Source organism: Hippocampus guttulatus, chromosome 5, assembly GCF_054856545.1.
Source record: "Hippocampus guttulatus isolate MCC_2025c chromosome 5, RoL_Hgut_1.0, whole genome shotgun sequence".
Lineage (NCBI taxonomy): Eukaryota > Metazoa > Chordata > Actinopteri > Syngnathiformes > Syngnathidae > Hippocampus > Hippocampus guttulatus.
The window spans coordinates 11,686,284-11,707,869 of NC_141265.1; the positions used below are offsets into that span (position 1 = coordinate 11,686,284).

Below are 21,586 nucleotides of genomic sequence, written 5' to 3' on the forward strand. Positions count from 1 at the left end.
TCCACGGCTTTACATCTCTTTTTTGAATCATTTTCTGCCAAACTGCTACGCATCATGAAGTGGGCTGAGTTGAGTTCGCTTCCATCATAAAGACTCCGAAGACAGGTCACTCGTTTCTCAAAGCCCCGATTGTGTGTGTGTGTGTGTGTGTGTGTGTGTGTGTGTGTGTGTGTGTGTGTTTAGGCATGCAGCCGCTGATGTACTCGGTTCAGGAGGCCATCAGTGGCAGGCCTTGCTGGGTCAGAACAGGAACAGACATCTGTTACTATAAGTAGGTCGGATTCTTAAAGAACAAGAATATCGCTTTTTCTTCTGGATATTTATATTTATTTGCTTCTCCATTCAGATCAGATAACTTTATTTTCTGACATTACGTGATCATGATTGTATTCATTCTAAAATTGCAACTTTTGTGCTTTATACAAACAGTTTTTAAGGCTTTTCTTTGCAATACCCCTCCCCCCCAGGAACCATTTTGCCAGGAGTTCAATTGCAACTGGCGGTCAGAAAGGGAAGTCCTACTACACAATGAGCTTCAGCACCGCCTTCAGCCACAAGGATGACGTCTGCTACTTTTCCTATCACTACCCGTACACGTATTCCTCTCTTAAGGTATTATTACATATCGCCGGACGTTGGCAGAATTTTTCAGAAGTCAAATGCCAATTTGTGGCATCGTATGTTTTCAGATGCACTTGTCAAAGCTAGAGGCTTTGAGGGCCCCTGAGATTTACCTGCGAGAGGATGTCCTTTGCGAGACGCTGGGGGGAAACAGCTGCCCGCTCCTCACCGTCACCGCCATGCCGGAGTCTAACTCCAGTGATCACATATGCCAGTTTAGTAAGTCAAACTAGTAAACCTTGTTTCTCCCCTTGGGCCATAGCAACATATTAAGTTGTTTATTCTCTCGTCTTTTGTCAGATACAATTATAGCTTTATGGTCATAATATTATAACTGCATTTGTCCTAAAATTACAGCTTTATTGTCATGAAGTTACAAGTTGATATTTGTCCTAAAATCACAATGTTTGTGACAAAAATGCTGACTCCTAATATTACAATTTGTCCAAAAATGAGGACTTTATTCACAAAAATTTAGATTTTGTTCCGTGACCCTTGTGAGGATAAGCGGGTCAGAAAATGGATAGATGGGTGGATATTATGAATTTACTGAAATATATAATTCAGACTTTTATTCTCATAAAAACATGAACAAAAAAAAATCTACTTTATTCCTGTGAGAAAAAAAAGTTTAAACTTGATACATATTGAAAGAAAAAAAATGATCTTCCCTCTCTGCAGGAAATCGTCCATTGATCTTCCTTTCAGCCAGAGTGCACCCTGGGGAAACCAATGCCAGCTGGGTGATGAAAGGGACGCTGGAGTTTCTGATGGGTACGAGCCTGCTGGCGGCCACCTTACGAGAGTCTTACATCTTCAAGATCGTACCCATGCTCAACCCGGATGGTGTCATCAATGGAAAGTGAGTGTGCAAAACGGGAGCTTAGACTAGACCGGCTGCTTTTAAAAGCGCTTTTGTTTTGGTTTAGTCATCGTTGTTCACTGAGCGGGGAAGATTTGAATCGCCAGTGGCAGAACCCCAATCCTGAGCTGCACCCAACCATCTACCACACCAAGAGCCTGTTGCAGTACCTTGCACACACTCAACGAGCACCACTGGTACACCTTCATACCACATTATTGATTTCAGGATTGGTTGTGGGAGTTGTGACGTTACGTGTGTGTGTGTGTGTGTGTGTGTGTGTGTGTGTGTGTGTGTGTGTGTGTGTGTGCGTGCTCAGGTTTTCTGCGATTACCACGGCCATTCCAGAAAGAAGAACGTATTCATGTACGGCTGCAGTTTGAAGGAAACAATATGGCAGTCCAACATCAACACGGCGTCCAATGACATAGAAGAGGACCTCGCATACAGGGTGAGCGCGCAGACGCTCCTAACACACACGCTTAGACCCACACAGTGGTCTGCTTCTCACTTTTGCCGATGTTTTCAGGCCCTACCAAAGATCCTCTCCCAGATCGCGCCGGCCTTCAGCATGGCCAGCTGTAGTTTTGTGGTGGAGCGCTCCAAGGAATCGACGGCGCGTGTGGTGGTGTGGCGAGAGATTGGCGTGCAGCGCAGCTACACCATGGAGAGTACCGTTTGCGGTTGCGACCAGGGCAAATATAAGGTAACGTCTTGTGACCTCATTTTTGCTGCACGGCTATGACACCGTGCCAAGTTGCATTTTGTTAATATGTTTTGTTTATTGAATGGTTTGCTGCCAGAGGCAGTTTGAATTTCATGTGATTTTGAAAAGTAAAGTTGTAAACCTTTGGATGAAGAAAGTTGGATAAATCAGCATGTGATATTGTGAGAAGGTACATTATCTTATTGGAGAATATAATCGTAACAATAAACCAATAGCAAATAAAGTCATGATTTTAAACCCTATCAGGGACAACGGTTACTACAGTGGACAGCTTATCATGTTATCAGGGGACAGGCTGCATGAAAGGGTTCAAATAAATAATTAGCCGTTTTTTTCAACAGCGCCAGAATTATATGACAAATTTAGAAGATTAGGAGACAAAAGACACGATTTTAAGATGCTCATTTTAAGTTGTAAAATTATCAGAAAGAAATTACTCAAAAATCTTGTGATTTTATGTGAATGAAATTGTATTTTGGGGAAAGGTTTGGGTAATAAATACATCATTCTATAAGAATATATTGTAACTTTAAGAGCAGATAAAATTGTAATATTATCAAAGTCAATTGCAATTTTACATCGGTAAAGCCAGAATTTAAGAATAGTGAAACTTTGAACACTACAAGAATCAAAGTCATAATTATATGTGAATAACATTGTAAAATACCCATAAAAAGACAACATTTTATTTGAGTAAAATTGTAATTTTACATGCCACACATTTTTCTGATGCACAACCTCTAACGAAGAGGGAAGTTTCCACCAGGTGGTGCTGCAGTCCAACAGGCTGCCTTGGCAACAGAGGAACTGTTGTGTGATGAAAGGCTTTGGACATTGAAAAGTACCCCCGTTGTTTCTTGTGCGTTATAGCGTTTGTCCATATGCAGGGCCCGACATGAAGTCTTTTTGGGCGGTGGCCCGACCAGCCAAGTTCTGGTGGCCCCGTGGTAATGGCCACGATACGGTAGTAACCATGGAATACATTATGTTTTAGTAATAATTTACAATACACAATGCAATACATATTTATTGAGATAGCGCTGTCACAACAGCTTCAGCTGTAACAAAGCACTGTCCAGAACAATTATTTCATATCATTGCAAAAATGTCTATGACTCTATGCTAACCCTACTAAAATCAAGGCATTTGGAACTGCACAAATTAATATTAATGCTTCAACGAATAAATCAATTACAAAATGTACTTATAAGATAAGATAAGATAAGATATCCTTTATTTGTCCCACAATGGGGAAATTACAATCAGAATTCAGAAAGGAAAAACGCTGGGTAGGGAGAGGGAAAAAAAAAAAACCCCACTTCTGCCGAGAATCCAACAATGCACAACACATAATAGATATATTTTTTATTTCAAGGTAGCGGCCCCCAAACGTTGTAGTTCCACTCACTGTTTTCATGTGAAGACCTATTTTGAAGGGCTGACATTGGAACAAATACAAACACATGATTAAAAATAGCACTCAATATTAAGATAAGAAAACCTTTATTAGTCTCGCAATGGAGAAATTCCCAATTCACTGTTCAACAAGGCCTGTCGTATGCTGTATTCCAACTAGTGTTAGAGACAAATTTGTGTGGTGGTGTTGATGCGTGTTGTCCTTCAATATACGTATGTAATTAATTTCGTTCTGCTTGTTAGCACACAATTTTTATCCACATATTGCAGGACATAATAATCTGGTGATAAAGCGTCGTTTTGAATTGCTGCACTTGTCGTTCTATTTTATGGTCCCGCTGGCACTTCCATGAATCGATTAAGGCTAGCGGCAATCGGGTCAGCTGATTGCCGCCAGAGGCTTACTCCGATTCATGCCCGTTGACCCAGTCAAGTGTCCGCTGGTTGCGTTTTGTCATTGCGTCATCACATTCTGTTTCTGCCAGGTTGTTCCAGTGATAAAAGTGTTTTTGGTCTGAATCAACAACAACAAAAAAAAGGCACTTTTTGGTGACTGTAACTTCGAAATTTGGACTGCCCTTGTTGAGCCAATGTCTGAAGATGGGTAGTGGCCTAACACAGAGGCATACTGGCCTGGGACCAACGGGCCACCATTAATGTTGTACCCTGAGATGTGAAGGAGCACACGAATCTGGCCCAGCATTGGCCTTCCTGCAGAGAAGGAACAAAAAGTGCTCTGTGAATGTGTGGTTGACTGTGTGTGTATTGTACTGTAAGTGTGTGAGCACTTCTCTGTTGAGACTTCACGGCCTCATAACGATGCACATGAATCCGCACTTCCTGTAATGGGATGACAGTATATGAACATGTATTGACAGTCAAGCCTTTCCTCGGGTTGGTCGTTACAGCATTGAACCGCAGTGCCAAATTCAAGTCAATATACAGTATGTCCAAGTAATGGTGTGACAGGTTATCTTTTATATGCAATTGATCTTATGATGAATCTATATCCGTGCAGGGTTTTCAGATTGGTACCAGGGAGCTGGAAGAGATGGGAGCTCAGTTCTGTGTGGCCCTTCTAAGGCTCAAGAGAATGACGGGGATTCACAGCCATCAGCACCTGCTGGACCTCGAGAGCGACCTCATCGGGACACAGCCTAAAGTAGTCAGGTTAGAAATGACACCCAGAGGACATAACAGTGAGTTGATTGCGTCTTAAGATAGATAAAGCAACATTTGATGTGGTGAAAGTTGCTGAATACAATTGGGCAGAAGCCTGTTTAGCTGACGATTTGGAAACTATTAAGAGTGATTTTGGGGGAAAAAAAAGCACACTCTTCCTGATAAGGACCGCATAAACACACTCACATTGTAGTGCTCAGAGGTAGTATTTGGTATGAGGGCGCAGTCCTCAACCATGCCGCCAAACCCCAAGCTTAATTCAAAAAATGATTTGGGATATTTACCAAATTTATCCCAAAAAAAACAACAAAAGTTGTAATTGTGTGTGAATAAATTGGGAATCATACAAGTCAACTTAGGTATGTAAATATCGATGGGAATTTACAGTGAGACACATCAAGTATTGAAATATTAAAAGAGTGTGCCTTTTGATGTGAATAAAATCTGAATTCTAGGCCTAAAATATTCAGAGAAAAAAAATACCATGGGGAAAAGTACATTAATAAAGTCGTAATTTTAGGACAATTTTTAATTTGAAATGTTACATGAAAATTTTTAATTTTAGAACAAATAAAGTCAATACGACTGTTGTAATTTTATGTGAACAAAGTTGTAATATCAGCAGGGCAAAAAAAAAAGGCCACATAAAAAGTTATTTTGTAATAAAATAGAGTGCAAAGAAAAAAAGCATCTAATTTTATGTGAATATAGTGATAGTTCTAGGACAAACAAAGTAATAGTAATAGAGAAAGAAGTTGTAATTTTACTTGAGCGGTCAGCATTTTAGCACAAACAGTGATTGTGATAGTAGGCGAAAATATTTCTGGGGAGAAATAAAGCCTCATTTTGAGAGAACAAAGATTTAATTTGATATATACAATTAATTTGTAATCATTGTAGAGCAATTGTTTGATTCGCTGAAAAATAACGTCATCTTACAAGGGCAAATGTATTTTATGTAAATAATGTCAGAAATTTCAAGGTCAAATGAAGCAGTAATATTTGTAGAATTAACTTGGAGTCTACATGCCGACTGACAGTTTTAATACGTCTATTTATAGGATTCACTGTGGACAAAAGTACAACTAACTTCCTACCTAACGGTGATGCAGACATAGTCTGTCACCTAAATTGTACCGTAACGTTTTGCAGCTCTCTTCCAAACGTCAACAGACTACAAATTGTAACAACAAGCTATTTGTTTACGTAATCATTTGGATGTTTGCTGTCTCTGTTAAGTCAGTTGATGGCTTAATTCTCCAAAACCACTTAATGCTCCCCCCACCTGCCCCCAAACCCCAGCACCACCCTTCCCTTGAGCATCTTCCTCTGGCCTTCTCCGTCTCCTCTGCTCTCATATTGATAGGTGTTCATTCATCATTGATGCCTTTGATCATTAAGGGACTCACAAAGTTCTCTCCTCGGAGATTGGATGCTCTCAGGCAGGCAGGCCGAGCCGCGCGCCCACCCGTGCTAGCACTTAGCATTTAATAGGTCGTCATTGCAATGATATTGCGGCCATTGGGAGCGTCTGCCAGTTTGTAAAAGGCAAGATACGGTCAGTGTGTGTGTGTGTGTGTGCGCGTGCGCGTGGATGGAAATGATGAGGCGCATGTGTAGTGTAGAATGGAGCAAAGAGCTACTGGAACCCAAAGAAAAGGACATTTCCTGTCCACTCGCAACTCTCATCACCATTACACGCACACACTTACAGTACACCATTTGTGTGTCTGTCTCCCACTTGTGCCGGCACGACACTGTCTCCCCGGGATCGCATTTCAAACCATCAACACCATTAAAAAGCCACTAAAACCTCAAAAGATGCAGCAGGCGTTTAAGCATCTGGACCCACGGGGAAAGAGAAAGAAAGAAAGAAAGAAAGAGGTGTCCTTCACTAGCCATTTTGATTCCAAATTATACTTTTTTGTAATAATGGAAAAACATTTGGATTTTATGCATTTAAAAGTTTTGGGGCCATTTAATAATATATAGATAGATGCCTTTTTATCCCTCATCGTGTTGATGGCAGTTCTGGTTGAATACATAACTTCTGCTTCTAACTTTGGAAAATGTTTCCTTTTAGTTTAAAATTGCTTACCTGAACTAAAATTCTGCGTCATCTTCAGTGGCTTCTTGAAATAATGATTTTGGGACTCCAATTTCAGAAGGTGGCGGTAATGCCTCAAAAGTATTTGCCAACCACCCAAAGAAAGTAGAAGAAGAAATAGAAGAACAACAACAACAACAACAAAATAAAGAAAAAAATTGGTGCAACTAACGTGATCTATGATGTGAGTTTGCTGCCGCCTCTCATGGCAAAAAATAAATAAAATGAAGGGACCACCTCCGGAGCTAGCTTGCTAATTAAGCATGCAGCATCTGCCACAGCACCAAAAGACACAATAACCAGGATTCTACCTTTGGCCACACTGCGACGCTAGTTAACATAAGCCATTTTAAACTAAAAAGAAAAGAAAAACCTTTCCAAAGATACAAGTGGGAGTTAACTTTGATTTATTTTGACCGAAACTCCTATTTTGCACTTTTCATTTATTTCAAATCGATCCTAAAGCAGAGTGAGTTGTTCGTGTTTTATTTTGAACTTTGAACAATAGTGGTGTCGGTTACTTGGTATTGTCGAGTACCCAAGAGTTGAATACTCGTCAGGCTATCAGTCTGAAAAAAATGGTTTCGAACATCCTGAAAATTATGTATTACCTGCACCGAATGGATCTTTGTTCTGCTATCTATGCCAATGACACAAAGTGACAGGCGCAAAAAAGGCTCTTTCATTCGATGGCAGATGTAACAAAAAAATCGCAGTGGCTTTCATTTCAGTTCATTTCAATAGGGAAAATAGATTATATATACGATAAACAGAGTAGCAATATTGGTCACTCAGGAAAGCCAAGGTACCAATTTTTCCTGATTTTTAACCCTTTCATGTACCAATAAAGATAACCTATAACCTGATAACATGATAAACTGTCCACTGTAGTAACCGCTGTCCCTGAAAGGGTTAGTCTTGATAACACTACATGTGTATTTTGTGTCGCCCTGCAGCAGCTGCCCCACCACCTACGTCATGGACGAGGATGAGCCATCCTTCCTGGAGGCGGTGGATTACAGCGCCGAGAGCAACGACGAGGACACGGAGGTGGACCTGGGGGCCGCCGCCGCCGCCTCCGCCACCACAGACACCGGCGAAGTTCCGGAGCTGCTGTCAGACTCCGAGAACAAACGCCACGCTTGGAAATCTGAGCCTGTCACTAGCAGCCAATGACTGTTTAAAACAAACATTTATTTATTTATTTATTTATTCATTCCCCCCCCCCCCCCCCCCCCCCCCCCCCAAGCAGTTTCAATTCCAAAACTACTGAAGGTAACAACACTCACATTTTCCATTTTATTTTTACTGTTGATGTATCTCTGTCTCGAAGGCTGGATTTACACTGCAAATATGACTGTTTTACCTTTACTTGAATACAAGCATGCGCGTAAACAAGTGTGAACATAGGACAGCAACAGCGCTAATAAGTATAAGACAAATGTTAACTGTTACACTTTAGTCGGCCAGTGCTGACTAAACACAGAAGGTGACCTACTTGGTCTGCACAAAGTGCTCTGAATTGGTTTCACCCCACATTCACAATCAAAAGTTTTTTGCTGGTCTTTTTAAAAAAAAAATTACAAATAAAATATAATAATGTGTAATAAAATATAATAAGAATTTTAAATAATACAATACAATAGCTGGTATTTGAACTTTTTTTTTTTTATAAATACTGTTCATTCTTCTCAAAGTTATTTAGACTCAAGGTGTAGTCTAGGACAGTATAAGACCTGGTGTAATTTAGATATTCCATCTTAAAACTACAGTCGATAATATTCATTCATTTTATTTTTCTTTCTTCTTTCTGTACAATATATTTTTTAATATTCTGCATTTTTCAATTTTTTTCCCCAGGATTTTTTAAAATTAATTTTGCCCATAATGAATGTATCAGATTTTTAAATGTATTTATTTTCAAGGGGCCACTCAGAGAGTGTTATGGACAAGTGAGCTGCCTGTTTGTCCATCACTGTCCTAAATATTACCGAAAGTTTAAAATAACTTAAGAATTACGTTCCAAAACTAGACATTTTTCATCCCAGCCTGCCAAGTACACCATTAAATGCACATTTTTAACGTACGACTGAACTCACTGTCTGTGAGGCATCCACTGAGAAACACCGCCTACACACCTGTAATTTACCATATCTGGACTTCACTTAATGCCGCATGCTTTCCCTCTAAAAGGTTATTTTATTTGTTGGGGTCAAAATGCGTGTGTACACATGCCATACATTTGCTGTATCTTGACGACCTCACATTGCCCTCGCTTGACCCATGTAGTGTAAATCAAGCCTTAAAGCCGGTCACTGCATAAAAATCTCTGTAACCGCAGGTCCTTTTGACCTGTTTGGTGCGCCACTTAAGACAACCCCCCCCCCCCCCCCCCCCACACACACACACACACATTCACCGCAGATCACTTCTTGGACTTGCTAATAAATTTCCCTCCGTAATGACCCTGGGGTGATATCGGAGGCTCGCAAGGGCCTTCGTCATGACACCAAAGCTTCCCAGACTACCGAAACGCATGCCTTCTCATGCTTCGCCTGCTCTTTAACTTGTTTACTCCCCACTTACTGTCTTAACGTGAGCTGTGGCGGAAATCTCTACGACTGAACCCAAGTGTCCCCCTTGTAGAAAGACGCTTGATGAAACTTGGCCTCGCAAGCATCCCTCCGCCCCCTTTAAGTGTGTTGCACATACAGCGGAACCTTGAAAATGGAACACCTCTGATGTTATAAAAATCTGAATTCCACCAGAAATGTTGTGGATACATTTCCACACCATCTTACAACATCTCATGTGAGATCTCAGATCAGTGAACTTTTTTTTTTTTTTTTTTGAGGGGTCAGTTATTGGTCACTTGGGGGTGCACAATTTAGGGGTCCAACATTGCAAAGGAAAAAAAAAGATTTGAGTAGAATTACTGCTTTTTGTAAAATAAAATGTCATCCATCATTCTTATCTCGTGCGTACCCTGTTTAGTTATTATTATATTGTTGCAGTATTATACAGTACCTTAAAAAATAGTCTTAAAAAATGTCTCCGCAATTTTAAAAATCATAATATTACCGTATTGGCCTGATTATAAGACGACCCCCTTTTTCAAAACTCAAGTTTGAAAAAATACTTTTTGAACACCAAATTAATTTTTATACAGAAAATAATTACAGTACATCTGAAACAAATGATTATAACAATATATTTGAGAGAAAAAGCATGTTATTTGACAAAGTTGTATATAATTCAATTATTTTGCCTCATTCAAATCTTAATATCTGAACATTTAAATATGTAAACTGAAGTGCAATCACATTCGTAAATGCATGGCTTCTGATTTTTGAAATGTAAATTACATCATAACTTCTCCTCAGCTGCCGGTTAACCTGGCCGAACTTCGACCCACTTTTCTCCAGATTGTTGCTACATTTCTCCATTTTCTGTTATCTCTTCTATTATTTTCTTCTCTTTTCCTTCTTACCGCTATTTTTTATTTTTCTTCTTCGTGCTACCGCTATTTTTATTCTTCGTGACGGGTTCACTTTGGCCTGGGGAGTCAAGTTCAGCATTCGCTTCAATGATATCTGGCGCCATCTAGCGTCGCGAATGGGTATAATGTCTAGACCCCGAATACAAGACGACCCCCACTTTTTCAGTCTTATTTCAATGCAAAAAACACCGTCTTATATTCGGGCCAATACAGTAGTATTTTTCCATACGAATGACTGCTAAGAGAAAGCTTTTTGAGCCGTCGTCACTTCTCGTTAAAAGTTTAGAGGGTCATTTTCACTTTTACATGAGAATATGTGAGATTAAACTCTAGCCGAGCCGTCTATAAATATTCAGTGACGGCCACAGTTTGACCCTGGCAGGGATGAATTCACTGTCCCTTCTTTGGTTTGGAAAAAAAAAACTGCTTTGAGACAGCAACAAATATGAGGTTCCCCCTTCAAGGTTCCCTTGTGTGCCCTTCTGCTGTTTACGTAAGCCCCCAAAACATATATATATATATATATATATCTAAAATAATGTGTTTATATGACACAAATGCTAAATGTTCACAAAGAGTGCACTGCACATACGTTGTATAACACGCAGCAGTAAATATCGAGCTTAAATGGGCCAGAAGCCGCACAGATCACATTAATGGTGTTTGTACCTTTATATTTACCCACTGTGTCTATGAATGTATGTAATATGTGTGTGAATGTGTGTGCGTGCTTTTGTGTATCGAGAGTCCCAACTATAACCTAGAAGTTTGTTTGACTTGCTTGTGAACATGCATTTTCTTTCCACTTGTTGCTTTTTACTGAGATGTTAATGGAGTATTGTTTCTGGGATGCGACCTGTGTGGATGTATATTAAGCATCTCAGCATGGGAGTGCCTAATTGTGTGTGTGTGTGTGTACACGATTGAAGTTATTCCATTATTCAGCAACACTAATGCTTCGGCACTGTGTGTTCCCTCTCTCAATTTGATTACGCCTCCCCCTCCTGTCCCCCACTCTCACCCTCACTCTCGCCATTTTCTCCCTCCATCAAAAACCTCTCCATCCTTTTTTTTTTTTAAACTTGCATTTTGTTTCCCTCATGCTCGTCTTAATAATGTGTGCGTGTATGTGTGTGTGTGTCTGATGATGGTAAAACAGAATTTTTGGGGGCCTGCTGAAATAAAACTGTCAAAAAGAGAAGCCAGAAATAAAATGTGAACATGATCAACTGTGACTCATTCGCACTTGTGTGTGTGTGTGTGTGTGTGGTATGGATTGAACCATTTTGTCCACCAGGATATTGAGTCTACATCGAAGTAATCGCCTCAATTAGCAAAAGGCTACAATCCAACGAAGATGTTACGAATCACAAATATGTGCGTTTCACTGCCAACGAACAGGCTAGATCAAGTTTGGGGTGAGGTTTAGGGTCAGGCTTTAGGTTCCAGTTAGGGTAAGGCTATGGTTATGATATCTAGGGTTAGAAATGTATTTTCCCTGAAAATGTTGGTCTTATTCAAGTTTTATGAGCTCGTTAAACTTTGGAGCATCCACTCGACTTTATATTCACGCAAATAAGCTGATTGTCTTTGCTTTTGTAATAGGCTACACACTTGAATGCACGTCATCGTACAAGTGAGGATAAAAACATCATTCAGCCACCTCGTTATCTTTATTTCTTTTTCTTTTTTGCCAAGGGCGTTCATCTTTTATTTGGGCCACTATAAAATTATACAGCTGCTTTTCTTTTCTTCTTCAACAGCTTAGCCAACTCATTACGGCCATCTAAATAGATTTACCAATTCAGTGGAAAGGGTTATATTTTCTTTTTAAAGTTATGTGTATTTGTTTATTTTTGCAGGACAGATGCTGGTTTAGCCTGCTTATATTTCTTAATTATTTGATTTCCTCCTCCATTGGCAAGGGTGTTATTATTGTAATTCTTTTGAATGCCAAAATTGAAAAAAAAAACATGAATTGCGCATAAAAATGGACAAGAAAGTTAATTTAGTATTTGGATAAAAATACGTTTTTTTCGTGTGTGTGTGAGATTAGTATGCAAAAAAAAATGTATGCATCTTGATGCCACAATGAACGAGACAAAAAGGCTCCAAAAGGTCCTCATTGAGGAATGAAGAAAGCAAAGGATTAAAAAAAAGGTTCAGTTCCTTTCTGTCAATCACAATTGCTGAAGTGCACTTGACAAACACCCCCCTACCCCCACACACACATCTATTGCATTTCCAAGCCCCCTCGTCCCCTCATCCAAATCCCCTTGAACATCATCCATGAATTATTTTTGATTTAAGTACAGAAAACTGCATACTTGTTCTCAGAAAGACATTGAATCCCCGCTATTTGCTTTCAAATCAATCTTCCTTTATGCGTGTGCATGTGTGAGAGTTGTGATGCAGTGTGGGAGCTCGCAGCGGGCCAATTAGCGCAGTGGTCCGACTTGGCTGCTCGTCAAGCGCTCTGGTGGTCCTCCTGAGGGGACACAATGGCTCCTGTGAGAAACTACAAGACCGCAAGGAACAAGAGGCCTGCAGTGTGTGTGTGTGTGTTGCTTGATTTCACTAGAGCTTTGCCTACAGCCCAAAAATGCATCTTCCCTTTGGATAAATTCCTTCAGCGCACCTTGTTGTCTGCCATGACGGCGCGCACATCACTGTGTGAAACGCAGAGGCTACGGGGCAGGACGAGTCTGACTTGGCAGCCAAGATGAGGGCTTGGTGAAAATCTAATGAAAAGAGTTTCTTAAAGTTCATTTGATTTATTTAAATGTATTTCTGTACTGTTTGTGATTCCTGATTCCTAGTTTTGATGTACAGCCAGACCTCCGTTTTCGACCATAATCCGTTCCAGAAGGCTGTTCGAAAACCGATTTGTTTGAAAACCGAAACAACGCTCTTTAAAAAAAAAATATATATATTTATTGAACACGTCTGCTCAAAATGGAACGCTACACGAGGAAGCGTCACTTCCTCGTCCACCCGAGGGAGTGTCACTTCCTAGTGTAAGGAAGGAGAGAGGAGTCAAATGACGCATTCAAGTGCGGTCAGTTTGGCCGAGAACCGATTTTCGGTCGTAATCCGAGGCATAAAAAACTCGAAATTTTTGGCCGAAAACAGATCCGGTGGTCCAGTGGTTAGCTTGTCGACTTCACAGTGCAGAGGTCGTGGGCTCGATCTCGGCTCCAGCCTTCCTGTGTGGAGTTTGCATGCTCTCCCCAGGCCTATGTGGTTTTTCTCCGGGTACTCCGGTTTCCTCCCACATTCCAAAAACATGTATGTTTCAATTGAACACTCTAAAATTGTCCTTAGGCGTGAGTGTGAGTGCGGATGGTTGTTTGTCTGTGTGTACGCTGTGATTGGCTGGCAATCGGTTCAGGGTGTCACCTGCCTACTGCCCGAAGACGGCTGGGATAGGCTCCAGCACCCCTCCGCGACGCTTGTGAGGATCAAGTGGATCAGAAAATTGATGGATGGATATATTAAGATAAGGGGCTGAGCGGCTGAGACAACGAATCGGAGAGGAGGGAGGACAAAGATCTGAGGGAACGAGAGGATAAATAAGTAAAAAGGAATATCTAAAGAATACATAATAACTAAAACAAAATAACTATGACCATAAAGCAACAAAGTAATACATAAAAATAAATCATTGACATCATGCGCACATGAGGTGCCACTAGGGGAAGCGTTGCCACATTCCATTTTCGTCTGCAAACATGAGTATGTGTGAAAAACCTTTCATCAAACATGGCATGAACATGGCAACACGTACTGTACATGTGTGCACGAATCATGTTTGCATCAAAATGGTTGCGAGTGCGTATCATAAGGGCCCCATTCCAATTTTACATTTCAATGGCAGTCCAATAGATACACGCGCACGCACACACCGACGACGTAATTGGCTACGTTGGGAGCCGAGCCAACGTGCACCTCTCGTTGCTGTGGCAACCGGTGACAGAGTATTTATTTATTTATTTATTTTCAGGGAGCACTTACTCACATCCTGTCTGTTATCCGCTACTTTTTGTTCATTCATTGGCACTTTTCAAAGCTCTCCTCCAACGAGACACCCCGCTGGCTGGCATATGCAAATGAGGTGGCCATCCACACTAATTAAAACCAAAGGAGTAACTCACATCGCGGTGCCAATTCGGGAAATGGAAATCTATCCGTTACGTAACAGTGAATTTAAATGCGTTTATCTGACACCAGTTTAAAAAAGCAAAGAAAATGATGATAACGTATTGGTATTTTTCGGAAGGTCTGACAACTGAAAAAGAATTCAACTCAACATTTGTGTTTGAGTCTTCTTAGCGTAAGATGAGCAATTTCGGGTCGTATGTTCTTCAGCATTTGTTATTAACATTTTGTTTAGGGTAGAAACAATACACCGGTGTTTTGGAGAGGGAAAATGTGAATGTTAAAAAATGTGGAAGCTTTTCAAACCAGCGTGTGATTATTTTCATAGTACTGAAAAATGGAAAAATACTGTCACGATCAAAACAACAATCGTGACAATGTCATGCAAGATAATCAAAATAGGCTTAAACAGCCATGAGTCCGTGACCTTGAACACGTTCACATTTTGAACACAAGAAAGGTACAAGAGTTACAGGAAAGGCCAGACAAAACTGGCACTGGCAGAACACAACATAAAAAATAAAAAATGTGGAATAGCATTATTTGAAACGATCTATCTATCTATCTATCTATCTAGCTAGCTAGCTATCTATCTGGCTAGCTAGCTACCCACCCAGTCAGAAATATTGGTCTGGCCCAGCTCTGGGGCAGACACGGCACGTAGACTCGGCCCACATACCTCAATGAATGACGGTCCTGCAGTGGCCCATGTCTGGATTCCATGATGTGGGCCACATTCGGCCCAGATCTGAGCCGCATTGTAAAACCATATCTGGCCCTACTCCGGCCCGACGCTGGGCCAGAACAGGTTCCTGATATCAGCCTGAATTCAACCTCAACTAAGCCACATCTTTCATGAGCCATATGTGACCCACATTTAAAAAAAAAGTCTTAAAAACGACTGTTATAAAAATATGTTTATTGTCATAATTTGTGAACCTCACATATAACTACATATAACTTTTCTTTATTTAACAGTGAACACAAAGTCAAAATTGGGATGCAGCTTACTCTTGAACGGTATTTTTCTGTCCATCAAATTGTTGCGCTCTCCATGTCCAAGTTTTTTTTCAACGTCGGATTTTGTTTTTGAATTGAGGTACTAAGTTTTAAATTAACTTTATGGTCAAGTATATAGTATCCGGTTTGTATTGCAGCAAACTGAATCAAAATTAATTTCATTGTATTTCAGTGCAGAAAGGGTTCTTTTTGGCAGCACCTCTGAGTGTTCAATCACCTACATTTTAACAAGTGATGTGTCGGTCGCGAACGAGCCGGTACAAAGGCTCTAAAAACGGCTCTTTGAAGTGAACGATGAGCCGTTTTTAGATGAAAAAAACGACCATGTATATAGTAAGGCGTTTTTAGACGAAAAAAAACGACCATGTGTAGTAAGATGTTTTTCGACGAAAAAAACGGCCATGAATAGTAAGGTGTTTTGAGCCGAAAAAAACGACCATGCATAGTAAGGCGTTTTTAGACGAAAAAAAAAACGACCATGTATAGTAAGGCGTTTTTCGACGAAAAAAACGACCATGAATAGCAAGGTGTTTTGAGCCGAAAAAAACGACCATGTACGCTAAGGTGTTTTTAGCCGAAAAAAAAATAACCATGTAGAGTAAGGCGCTTTTAGCGGAAAAAAAAGAGCATGTATAGGAAGTCGTTTTTAGCCGAAAAAAACGACCATGAATAGTAAGGCGTTTTAACCCGAAAATAACGACCATGTTTAGTAAGGCGTTTTTCAACAAAAAAAAAAACCAACCATGTATAGTAAGGCGTTTTTAGCCGAAAACCCCCCCGACCATGTATCGTAAGGCGTTTTTAGCTGAAAAAACAACCATGTACAGTAAGGCGTTTTGAGCCGAAAAAAAAGGACCGCGTATAGTAAGGTGTTTTTAGCCGAAAAAAACGACCATGGTCTTTCTATACATGGTCGTTTTTTCCGACTAAAAACGCCTGACTATACATTGTCGTTTTTTTCGGCTAAAAACGCCTGACTATACATGGTCGTTTTTTTTGTCTAAAAACACCTGACTATACATGGTCGTTTTTTTTGTCTAAAAACACCTTTCTATTCATGGTCGTTTTTTTTCGACTAAAAACGGCTGACTATACATGGTCGTTTTTTTCAGCTAAAAACGCCTTACTATACATGGTCGTTTTTTTTCGGCTAAAAACACCTTACTATACATGGTTGTTTTTTTTGTCCAAAAACTGCTTCCTATACATTGTCGTTTTTTTTCGACTAAAAACGGCTGACTATACATTGGCGGTTTTTTCGGCTAAAAACGCTTTACTATGCATGGTCGTTTTTTTCGGCTAAAAACACCTTACTATACATGGTTGTTTTTTTTGTCTAAAAACGCCTTCCCATACATTGTCGTTTTTTTCGGCTAAAAACGACTTACTAGAATCTACATGGTCGTTTTTTTCGGCTAAAAACGCCTGACTATACATGGTCGTTTTTTTTGTCTAAAAACGCCTTTCTATTCATGGTCGTTTTTTTTCGACTAAAAACGGTTGACTATACATTGTCGGTTTTTTTCGGCTAAAAACAGCTTTCTATACATGGTCGTTTTTTTTTCGACTAAAAACAGCTTACTATACATGGTTGTTTTGTTCGGCTAAAAACGCCTAACTATACATGGTCGTTTTTTTTGGCTAAAAATGCCTTACTATACATGATGGTTTTCTCAGCCAAAAACGCCTTTCTATACATTGTCGGTTATTTTCGGCTAAAAACGACTTACTATACATGGTCTTTTTTGTTTCTTTTTTACTAAAAACAGCTTACTATATATATATATATATATATATATATATATATATATATACATGGTTGGGGGTTTTTTCGGCAAAAAACGCCTTATTATGCATTGACTTTCTTTCGGCTAAAACGCCTAACTATACATGGTCGTTTTTTTCGGCTAAAAACGACTTGCTATACATGGTCTTTTTCTTTTTTTTTTTTTTTACTAAAAACAGTTTACTATACATGGTTGTTTTTTTTCGGCAAAAAACGGCTTGCTATACATTTTCGTTTTTTTCGGCTAAAAACCCCTTAGTATACATGGTCGTTTTTTTGGGCTAAAAACGCCTTACTATACATGTTCGTTTTTTTCGGCTAAAAACGCCTTACTATACATGGTGGGTTTTTTTGGGCTAAAAATGCCTTACCATACGTGGTTGTTTATTTCAGCTAAAAACGCCTGACTGAACATGGTCGTTTTTTTCGGCTAAAAACGCCTTATTATACATGGTGGGGTTTTTTGGGCTAAAAATGCCTTACCATACGTGGTTGTTTATTTCAGCTAAAAATGCCTGACTGATCATGGTCGTTTTTTTCGGCTAAAAACGCCTTCCTATACATGGTCGTTTTTTTTCGGCTAAAAACGCCTTAGTATACATGGACGTTTTTTTCGGCTAAAAACGTCTAACTATACATGGCGGTTTTTTTTGGCTATAACGCCTTACTATACATGGTCGTTTTTTTTTTTGGCTAAAAATGCCTTACCATACGTGGTCGTTTTTTACAGCAAAAAACGCCTTTCTATACATGGTCGTTTTTTTCGGCTAAAAACGTCTTACTATAAATGGTCTTTTTTTTCAGCTAAAAATGCCTTACTAAACATGGTCGTTTTTTTTCACCTAAAAACGGCTCACTATACATGGTTGTTTTTTTTCGGCAAAAAACAGCCTACATGGTCGGGTTTTTTTCGACTAAAAACACCTTACTATACATGGTTGTTTTTTTCATCAGTTTTTTTTTGTCTAAAAACGCCTTACTATGCATGGTCGTTTTTATTCATCTAAAAACACCTTACTATACATGGTCGTTTTTTTCGGCAAAAAACGGCTTACTATACATTATAATTGTTCTCGGTTAAAAACGCCTTACTATACATGGTCGTTTTTTTCGGCTAAAAACGCCTGACTATACATGGTCGTTTTTTCCGGCTAAAAACACCTTTCTATACATTGTCGATTTTTTTCGGGTAAAAACGCCTTATACATGGTCGGTTTTTGTCGGCTAAAAACACCTTACTCTTCATGGTAGTTTTTTTCGGCTCAAAACACCTTACTATTCATTGTCGTTTTTTTTCGGCGAAAAACGCCTTTCTATACATGGTCGTTTTTTTCGGCTCAAAACACCTTACTATTCATTGTCGTTTTTTCCCGTCTAAAAACGCCTTACTATACATGGTCGTTTTTTTCGGCAAAAAACGGCTTTATACATGGTCATTTTTTTCGGCAAAAAACGGCTTACTATACATTGTGTTTTTTCTTGGTGAAAAACGCCTTACTATTCATGGTCGTTTTTTTCGGCTAAAAACGCCTGACTATACATGGTCGTTTTTTCCGGCTAAAAACGCCTTACTATTCATGGTCGTTTTTTTTGGCAAAAAACGGCCTTCTATGCATTGTCGTTTTTTTCGGTTAAATACGCCTTACTATATATGGTCGTTTTCTTTCGGCTAAAAACACCTTTCTATACATTGTCGATTTTTTTTCGGCTAAAAACACCTTATTATACATGGTCGTTTTTTTCCGGCTAAAAACACCTTACTCTTCATGGTAGTTTTTTTCGGCTCAAAACACCTTACTATTCATTGTCGTTTTTTTTTCAGCGAAAAACGCCTTACTATACATGGTCGTTTTTTTCGGCTAAAAACGCCTTTCTATACATGGTCGTTTTTTTTCGTCGAAAAACGCCTTACTATACATGATCGTTTTTTTTTTCAGCTAAAAACGCCTTTCTATACATGGTCGTTTTTCTCGGCTAAAAACGCCTTTCTATACATTGTCGTTTTTTTTTCAGCCAAAAACGCCTTACGATACAGGATTGGGTTTTTTTCGGCAAAAAATGCCTTACTATACATTGTCGTTTTTTTCGGCTAAAAAAACCTACTATACATGGTCGGGTTTTTTTCGACTAAAAACACCTTACTATACATGGTTGTTTTTTTCATCAGTTTTTTTTTGTCTAAAAAAGCCTTACTATGCATGGTCGTTTTTATTCATCTAAAAACACCTTACTATACATGGTCGTTTTTTTCGGCAAAAAACGGCTTACTATACATGATCATTGTTCTCGGTTAAAAACGCCTTACTATACATGGTCGTTTTTTTCGGCTAAAAACGCCTGACTATACATGGTCGTTTTTTCCGGCTAAAAACACCTTTCTATACATTGTCGATTTTTTTCGGGTAAAAACGCCTTATACATGGTCGGTTTTTGTCGGCTAAAAACACCTTACTCTTCATGGTAGATTTTTTCGGCTCAAAACACCTTACTATTCATTGTCGTTTTTTTTCGGCGAAAAACGCCTTTCTATACATGGTCGTTTTTTCCCGTCTAAAAACGCCTTACTATACATGGTTGTTTTTTCGGCTAAAAACGCCTTTCTATACATCACTGGTGTCAAACTCATTTCACATGGTGGGCCACATACGGCCTCGGTAGATGTCAAGTAGGCCGGGCAATTAAAATGATACCATACTTTGCTATAAACAACCAAAACAATATGTCTTTCCTTTGTTTTGGTATAAAGAAGCACAAGAACATTTGGAAAATGTTAAAATTTCATGAACGCATCTTTTTCAAAACATTTCATGAAGCACCTTACATTTCCTTCAACAAATGTGCAATTTACTTTTATCATTCACAAATATGCATTGCAACTGATCCCATTGATTGTACAAACTTTAACAAGTAATTGGTATTGAAAAATATAGTAAGTAATTAAACAAGATTTATAAAGAAAGGAAGTTTTAAACCATTTACACGTGCATATAAAATCTAAATGTAATCCCTGCCTACACCTTACAAACTAAGGAGAGTGCTATTAAATGTGTAAATGTGTGAGAGTGCTATTGATAGCGTCTGCTGTCATGGGTCTCAAAACAGTGTCCCCTAGCGGATACTAACTGAACTGCACCTTATTAAAAATATTAATTCTGTGTCTTTTATGCATTTTTTTCATTTTTAAATTATCCCGCGGGCCTGATTGAACCTCGTGCGCGCGTGTGTGTGTGTGTGTGTGTGAGATGAATGGAATTCCGGTGTGCAATTGTAAAACAAGGCTGTGTGTTGAAAAAATAAATCTGAAACTGCATTTAAGGGTGGCTCAATACTGGCTGGCCATATACGGGCCGGAGTTGTAAATTGATTTCTGGCCCAACTACTTCACTCCACAACTGGCCCTCATCTGGTTTGCCAGAGTCAAGCCAGTGCCTCCTTTGCCACTCCTGGGCCGTGTTCGGCCCACATGCATTATGCCAGTGCCGACTCAAGGCCAGCTGTGCCAGCTTCATGCCGAATCCGGGCCAGATGCCTTTGCTGACTGGGTAGTTAATTAGTTAGCTTGCTATCTCTTACACTAACTTACAAATACCAGTGATTCACTCATTTCTACACTTGTTAGACATACATTTTAGACACGACAGGCAAATATGAAACACATTTTAGCAAGTACGTTTATTTTAAATCAAGATTGGGATTTTTTTCCCCCACAAAGCTGAATACTCTACTTTCCCCCTATTCTTTCTTTTCTTCTCTTCTTTTCTATTCTTTTCTTTTTTTTTAAATGAAGTTAGACCTTGGAGCTGTGTTGTATTTCTTGGCCAGATCACATCCCCAACTGCTGGCCTGTCATGCAAATTACAGTGTTTGAAACTTTTTATAAATCCAAAGAAAAAAAAGATTCTTGTTTTTATGGGATCGCTGTTGTGTAAAAGTACACCCTAAAAGATTTGATCTTGACTTCCTCGTCATTTCCCATCCTGTTAGCGTTGGTCTCCGGGGTGTATCAAATTATCATTGGCCAGCAAAACAAGAAACAAGAAGTATACTGGATGTGTCTCTGCAGAGGGACACACAATTCAAACCCAAGTGCAGTCTCACAATTCATCTCATCACATGCAGGATGTGATACGTCTCGTGTCAGCTGTCCCTCAAAGACACCAGATCAAATCGTCCTGTGTCAGCGTCCGGTCAGGTCTCATGCTGTCAGA

At 39.5% G+C, this 21,586-nt stretch overlaps 1 protein-coding gene across 3 annotated transcripts in view; it reads left to right on the forward strand.

The window, feature by feature from the left end:
- agtpbp1 (ATP/GTP binding carboxypeptidase 1) overlaps nt 1–8,136 on the forward strand; it is a 26,307-nt gene extending 18,171 nt beyond the window's left edge. For all 3 annotated transcript variants that reach the window (XM_086110712.1, XM_086110711.1, XM_086110713.1), the window contains 9 exons: nt 184–271; nt 468–612; nt 690–840; nt 1,303–1,483; nt 1,551–1,680; nt 1,803–1,934; nt 2,013–2,189; nt 4,645–4,796; nt 7,872–8,136. In XM_086110712.1, coding sequence (XP_085966838.1) covers nt 184–271; nt 468–612; nt 690–840; nt 1,303–1,483; nt 1,551–1,680; nt 1,803–1,934; nt 2,013–2,189; nt 4,645–4,796; nt 7,872–8,091 — 1,376 coding nt within the window. In that variant the 3' untranslated portion in view covers nt 8,092–8,136. The remainder of the gene's footprint in view (nt 1–183; nt 272–467; nt 613–689; nt 841–1,302; nt 1,484–1,550; nt 1,681–1,802; nt 1,935–2,012; nt 2,190–4,644; nt 4,797–7,871) is intronic.
- The last annotated feature ends 13,450 nt before the right edge of the window (nt 8,137–21,586 follow it).